Here is a 7,298-nt window from a genome sequence, read left to right as displayed (position 1 = left end):
GCCTGAGAGGTGACCAAATGACTGAACAAGTAGGCTGTGTGGGGCAACCAGGCTGGCAGGGGGGTTAGTGAGGGATGACCAAGCGACTGAACAAGCAGGCTGCATGAGGTGACCAGGCTGGCGGAGAGGCCATGAGGGGCAACCAGGCTAGTGGAGGCGGCAGTTGGGGGCAATCAGGCTGGCAGAGAGCTGTTAGGGGGTGATCAGGCTGGCAGCAGAAGTGGTTAGGGGCAATCAGGCAGGCATGCAGGTGAATGGTTAGGAGCCAGCAGTCTCGGATTGTGAGAGGGATCAGGCTTAAACCAACAGTCCGACATCCCCCAAAGGGTCCAAGATTGGAGAGGTGTAGGCTGGGCTGAGGGAAAATTCTGCCCCCCCCCACCCCCCCACCCCCCGCAAATTTCACGCACTGGGATATATATATTAGAGGCCAAGTGAATGAATTCATGCACCAGTGGGGCCCCTTGGCCTGGTCTGTGGGATTGGGCTGAAACTGGCTCTCTGACATCCCCCAAGGGGTCCTGAATTGTGAGAGGGTGCAGGCCAGTCTGAGGGACCCCACCAATGTACGATCAGGGCTGGGGAGGGACTGAGGGAGGTTGGCCAGCCAGGGAGGGACCATGGGAGGACTCCAGGGTGTGTCCAGCCCATCTCACTCAGTCCCGATGGGCTGGATCCCAGCAGCAAGTTCACCTACTTGTCAGAGCATTTTCTCCCTGGTGGTCAGTGCACATCATAGCAAGCAGTTGAACAGCCTTAGCATATTATTAGCATATAACGCTTTGATAGATTGAACGGCCAACTGGATGACAGAATACTTAGCATTTAGGCTTTTATTATATAGGATATAGATATAACAATTAAAAGAAAAAAAGAATGCCTGAACGCAAGGAGTAAGTCCTCTCCCTTTAACATGGCTCAGCTATTTGTGTCTTCCACTTTCTATCTCATTCCCAAGTAGCATCTTCTCCTCCTCTCTGTCCTTTGTCTACCTCCTAGCTTCTGCTTATTCTTGATGTCAAGCTGCTCATGTATCATGGTTTCTCAAGTTCATAGGGTACAGATTTCCTCAGGTGCAAACACCTGGTTTAGGTCAATCAGTATGGTCAGCATGTCAGAGTTCCTTAGACACTGGCCTAACCTGGCTAAGAGGGTGCCAGGGTGAATATGGACTAAGAGGCAGCAACTTTACAGCATGACTGGGGTCTTTCTCGGTGCCCTGGAGGTGAAGATACTGAAGTTGAGAGATCCAGCAGACTGCATCTCCTAAGTCAGGTGGTAGACAGGGTCAAGGAAGCTTCCATTTGGCACTGGGAATAGGGTAGAGAGCAGGGGTCTAGAAGAGACCTGTTCTAGTTTTCAGTTGTCAGAACAGCATTCCCATCTCTGCTGGGGTTGAATTGCCTCTGGGAATTTGGGGGAGGGAGGGAAGGAGCCAAAGGCATTTACTCAGGTCATCATCTTGGTCACCTCTCTATGGATATTTTTGGAATGAGCAACTGTCAAGTGCCTGAATACAAAGGATGAGAGGCTTTGGAAGGTGAGAAGGGGTTGGGAAACAACATGTCCCTTCCCTCTTGACAAGGCAGAGATCATCAGCTGCCTTTGCTCATAGCGTAATCTTTGAATAAAAATAGCCATCGGCCAAATTTTCGAGAGTAATATGTGTCATCCATTAGATTCCAGCAAGTCTACTTAGCACTTGGGCATTGTTTGGGAAAATTAAAACGTAGCAGAACAAGCTATTTGTAAAAACTAAAAACATTTTGTATGTAGCCAATCAAATGTTCTATAGAGTAAAATTGAATGTTATGAACTTAACTTGGTCTCAGAATTTTGGAATCTTATTGGTTTTTCCCCTTCTTCAAATGAAAATACCTTTACTTAATTTTTTTAATAAGAGTAACCCATACTATGGACCTAGAGACTATTATGCCAAATGAAATAAGCCAGTCATAGAAAGACAATTATCACACGGTTTCACTTATATGTGGAATCTTTTTTTTAAAAAAAAATATATTTTATTGATTTTTAACAGAGAGGAAGGGAGAGAGATAGAGAGCTAGAAACGTCGATGAGAGAGAAACATCGGCCAGCTGCCTCTTGCACACCCCCCCCACCGGGGATGTGCCCGCAACCAATGTACATGCCCTTGACCGGAATCGAACCTGGGACCTTCAGTCCGCAGACCGACGCTCTACCACTGAGCCAAACCGGCTTCGGCGATATGTGGAATCTTAAGAACAAAATAAACTGATAAGGAAAACAGGGCCAGAGGCATGGATACATGGAACAGATTGACAGATCTCAGAGGGGAAGGAAGAAGGGATGACAGGAAGATAACAACCAAAGAAATATATGTATGTATGCATAGTCCATGGACACAGGCAATAATGTGGTTAAGGCCTAGGAGGGGCAGAGGCAGGATGGAGGGGGGCAAAGGGAAGAAAAATGGGAGACATCTGTAATAGAATAACAATAAAAGAAACATTTGGAAAAAAAGATTAAAAGAAATTACGATGCCACAAAAAACAAAAACCTTTTAAAAAGCGAGATACTGTGATATTACCTTCTTCAAGGCATTTTAAAGTGATTATAAACTTTGTGAAGCATTAAAAAAGAAACTGGAGAGTAAAGGATAAGATTATGTTTATTAGCATATTTTCCTTTCATGCACTTCAAGAATTTATTTAAGCAAGGAGCAAAGGTACAAGGATGTATCAACTGTATCATATTCCTTTTACATAAATATCCTGTAATAGCAGAAGTTGATCATCAATATCTGAGTTCCTTAAAAAATTAAAACCTTTTAAATTAAAAAAAGAGCAACCCATGCTGAGGGTAGTACATTAAATAAAACTAAAAAATCTTAGAAGAAAATCTCTAGTATTTTAACTAGCTGTTTTCTTATCTGAGAATCCACTCTGTAGCTATTATGTGAAGGTCCAGAGGACAGGAGGAATGAGCATCCATCCATAGCTGCGTGAGAAATATATTACAGGCATAGATGCTCCAAGGTCAATGAAGAGAAAGAAAAATTCTTCAGAGAAGATGCAGCCCTTCCTTGATGAAACAGAACACATACCTCAGGGAGAAGGGGCCACAGTTGACCTCTGGGATTAAGAAAAGCTAAGATGAGTGACAGGGTCACAAGCCAGAGGAAAGGAGCGGGAGGGGCAGGGGGCAAGGGGAGGGGGTTAGTGAAGGAAGGGAGTGGGAGGGGAAGGGGGATAATGAAAGAAGAAAAGGCTGGCTCCTGACGCACTTTCTCCTGATGGGAGGGGAACAAGGGACCCGAGCCCACTGGTGACGTTTCCCTCACGTGATCAGGAGCCGATGTATACAGAAGTCCCTCTCTTCCAGGTACGTTCCTTATTTCCATGGAGAAAGATTTTTAGACTGAGGGACAGCGGTGCCAACTGCCCCATAGCAGGTCGGTACAAGAAGTGTGTGTCTGTCTGTGTGGGGGAGTAACCTTGAAGTAGGATTCGTGACGGATCGAGGCTAGACCCTAGAGGATCTAGTCTGCTTTACAGATGCAACCTCTTTCTCACCCCCATTCATTTTGGCGCAGAAAATTGAGTGAATGTTGTGAGAGAGATCTGGGTAGCATCTCTTATTTTTCTGGATAAGTGCAGGCTTAAGGGCAGCAAGAAACATGAGAAGGAGGCATCTCTCTGGGAAGGCTATAAATCCACTGCTGCCTGCTGACCCCTGAGGTGGGGGTGGCAGAGGGCAAATACCAGAGAGGGTCCATGACTCAATTCTCTCTGCCCCTCCTCTGATGCCCATGGTTTGGTGCAAGAAATGGAGGACTTGGTGGGAGGAGATGGAGAGGGGACATGGGTTGAGGATGGGTATCAATTAGGATGTCCTAGGAGGCAGGCTATCTGATGGAGGGAGTGTGTGTGTGTGTGAGGGGGGAGGGGCGGGGGTTGCTGTTTGAAGAGGATGGCAAGGAAGTGGCCTGATCCCTGCTGGATGGCTGGAGGAGGGCAAATCCTGATATCTCCGGATGGGGGTGGGGTGGGGCGGGCCCCTGAAAAAGACTGTGCCCTCAGTATATCTTCCCCACCTTCCGCTCATTTTGGAGCCAAAAATTGTGTTGTGTGTGTGTATGTTGTGCGTGCGTGTGTGGTGTGTGCGTGCGTGTGTGTGTGTGTGTGTGTGTGTGTGCATGTATTTGTGTATGCGCGCGTACGTGCACGTGCACGTGGGACGGGGGTTTAGGTGGCCAGGTGCTGCCTATGAGGGTGATAGAGGTTCAGTCTGTGGAGTCCAGCTCCCTGTTGTGGAGGAATAGCTTCTGAATTAGGGAGGGCTATGAGGAGGTAAATAATTTGTCTCTTGCATTGTAGGAAAATGTCATCTTTCTGTGTATGTGGAAGAGGGGGGAGTGGCAGGAATGCTCTGGACATTTCTACCCTGCCCCTTAACTCTACCATCACCATTTTCAGAGAAGTGGGGGGCTTTGTGCTATCTGGACACCCTGGGGTAGGGAGCTTGGAAGGCAGAAACCTGAGCACAACATGGTCTGCCTTCTGAACACCACTGTCCTGAACCTCACTGATTTTAGTGCAAGAAAAAGTGAGGTGGAACTTTGGGAGGAGGATTCAAAAATATAGAAACACTTTGGGAATAATTTTTATCTGTCATTGCCCAGTGGTAGAAAAATGGAGGCTGTTATGGGGGGACAGTAGAGGGGGATCAGAGGCCCAAGGGAAAAGGGCACAGGTAACAGGAATTGGGAAAGTTTGGACAAGTATAGTCCAAAAAGAGTCAGTGTCCCTGTTACCAGTCATTCACTTCGCAATCCCCCCTTCACCATCTGTCTTCTGTCTCGCTGCAGGTCTTCAGAGCTGTGGTTGCAGAAGAAAAGGAGAGACCCGCAGGAGCAGTGCAGGTCAGTGGGAAAGGCAGCCACCCCAAGACCCTTGGGAGGAGGAGTGATTTAAGCCTGAGCAGAAGTTGAGGAGGCCATCTCCTGCCACCTCTCTTCTAAGTTTTCCTATTGCAGGCTCAGAATCTATAGCCTCTGTCGGGACCCGAAGAACTTGGTGCTTTATGCTCGTGAGGATAGCAGGGGAGAACAAGGAAGTGAGAGATGGTTGTGTGGCATCTGTGAAGCCTCTTGAAAATATTTGAGTACCCCTGAAATCTGAGAACTGGTCATTGTTGTTGTGTCTGTAGATCTGTTAAGTCTTACAATTACAGGGAAGGCAAAAAAGAAACCAGTCAGGATTCTTGCAGGTCATTGTAAGTTGGGGGCTACCCAATTAAAATTGTTATGGGAACACCTAAGGCCAGAGCAAAGTTTAGGGACACATCTGTTTTTGCACACTTCTCAGCACACTCTGCTTAAATACATGGAGAAGCACATATGGAAGTTGCTGTAAGGCTGGCAGATGCAAACATGTGTGGAGTGGGACGAAAAGGAGAAAAAAAGTATGGGTGGGAGTGCACCTGAATGTTAGGATCCTGTGAGGAAACCCCTGCGTCATAAAGGCAAGTATCAGGACCTTCATTCCACCACCTAAGTCCTCAGTCTCCTTTGTCTCCTCTTTGCCTCCTAGGCAAAGGAGAGGACATCTCAACATGGAAAAACTCTACAACAAAAATGAAGGAAAACTGGAAAGCGAGGGAAAGCCAGAAGATAAAATAGATACAGAGGATGAAGGAAAGTCAGACGGGAAAGAAAAGCCAGAAGTGGAGGGGAAGGCAGAGCACGAGGGAAAGCTCCAAGATCAAGGACAGCCAGATGCTGAGGGGAAACAAGAAAAGCAGAGCAAGTCCCAAGATGAGGGAAAAGCTCGCAGTGAGGGCAAGCCAGAAGCCCAGGCCAAGCCAGAGAGCCAGCTGCAAGCTGCCGAGAAACGCCCAGCTGAAGAGTATGTGCCCCGGAAAGCAAAGCAAAAAACGGACAGGTGGACAGATGATTCCCTCAAGGACTATCAGGAGGACTTACGGAAAAGGCATGTGGGCATTGAGGAGAGGATGAGAGAATATGGAAATGTAGCAAGGCTTCGGGAAGAGCTCAGGAAAAGGCAGAAAACAGGTAGCTTTCACTGGATGCAAAGAGATGTACGGGATCGATTCTTCCCAAGGGGCCAGCGGGGTGTCAGGGGAATGAGGGGTGGAGGTAGGGGCCACAGAGACCTTGAAGACAGTCCATACATTTAATGCCTTTGCCTTTAAATCAATTTCTCTGATGGGAATATTGCCAACCCTGCTTTCCCTGGCAAGCATTTGCCAGGCGATGTGCTTTACCTTCATGCTGATACTTTACTTTAGGCATCACCCTTGTTACCAGCAGCCTTTTGATCAACTGCACAGTGCTCTCTGTTTTAGTAGGGGATTTTCACCCATGTGCATGGAATATATGTTCCTGGTACATTGTAAAAATAATAAATAGTTTTCAGAACTGCATATACTGTATCAGCCAATTTTTGTGGGGGGAAAGTTACATGATACATCCATGTGTATGAAAACTTATGGAACAGTAGACCAAAGGAGGAATAATGATTTTCTCTGTGTGGTGACAGTGGAGGAGCTTATGCTTTCTCATTTGCACATTTCCCCCTAAAAACATATTACTTTGTCATAAAATAAAAAATAATAAAAAAAATAAAATGTTTTTTGCCGAAGCCGGTTTGGCTCAGCGGTAGAGCGTCCGTCCGCGGATTGAAAGGTCCCAGGTTCGATTCCGGTCAAGGGCATGTACTATACATTGGTTGCGGGCACATCCCCGGTAGGGGGTGTGCAAGAGGCAGCTGGTCGATGTTTCTCTCTCATGGATGTTTCTAGCTCTCTATCTCTCTCCCTTTCTCTCTTAAAAATCAATAAACATATATTTAAGAAAAATAATTAAAAAAATATATGTATATTTTATTGATTTTTTTACAGAGAGGAAGGGAGAGAGATAGAGAGCTAGAAATATTAATAAGAGAGAAACATCGACCAGCTGCCTCTTGCACAACCCCTACCGGGGATGTGCCCGCAACCAATGTACATGCCCTTGACCGGAATCGAACCTGGGACCTTTCAGTCCGCAGACCGATGGTCTACCACTGAGCCAAACTGGCTTTGGCAATAAAATATATATTTTTTTAAAAATAAATAAAAATAAAATATTTTTTAAAAGTAGAAAAACACACTGAGTGGCCAGATTATTATGATCTCTGAATGCATAATAATCTGGCCACTCAGTATATATCCTATATAATAAAAGGCTTATATGCAAATTGTCCCCTTAACCAGGAGTTCGACCAGCAGGCAGGCCAGCCAACCGCCCATGTCCC

At 46.3% G+C, this 7,298-nt stretch overlaps 1 protein-coding gene across 2 annotated transcripts; it reads left to right on the top strand.

Moving 5' to 3' along the window:
- Positions 1–3,243: 3,243 nt before the first annotated feature.
- Positions 3,244–6,426, top strand: LOC311614681 (transcription elongation factor A protein-like 5). Of its 2 annotated transcripts, none has more exons than XM_084869772.1 (3): positions 3,244–3,363; positions 4,850–4,903; positions 5,574–6,426. In XM_084869772.1, the coding sequence occupies exon 3, from the start codon at positions 5,596–5,598 to the stop codon at positions 6,178–6,180; it is 585 nt and encodes a 194-aa protein (XP_084725898.1). In that variant the 5' UTR covers positions 3,244–3,363; positions 4,850–4,903; positions 5,574–5,595; the 3' UTR covers positions 6,181–6,426. The 2 variants fall into 2 exon arrangements, with proteins under 2 accessions (XP_084725898.1, XP_084725897.1); XM_084869771.1 differs by having other exon boundaries at positions 3,305–3,433.
- The last annotated feature ends 872 nt before the right edge of the window (positions 6,427–7,298 follow it).

The sequence above is a fragment of the Pipistrellus hanaki genome (assembly GCF_964339955.1).
Source record: "Pipistrellus hanaki genome assembly, chromosome: X".
In the NCBI taxonomy this organism is placed as follows: Eukaryota; Metazoa; Chordata; class Mammalia; order Chiroptera; family Vespertilionidae; genus Pipistrellus; species Pipistrellus hanaki.
Note: the sequence above shows the minus strand (reverse complement) of the source record. Positions and strands in the feature narration are given on the sequence as shown.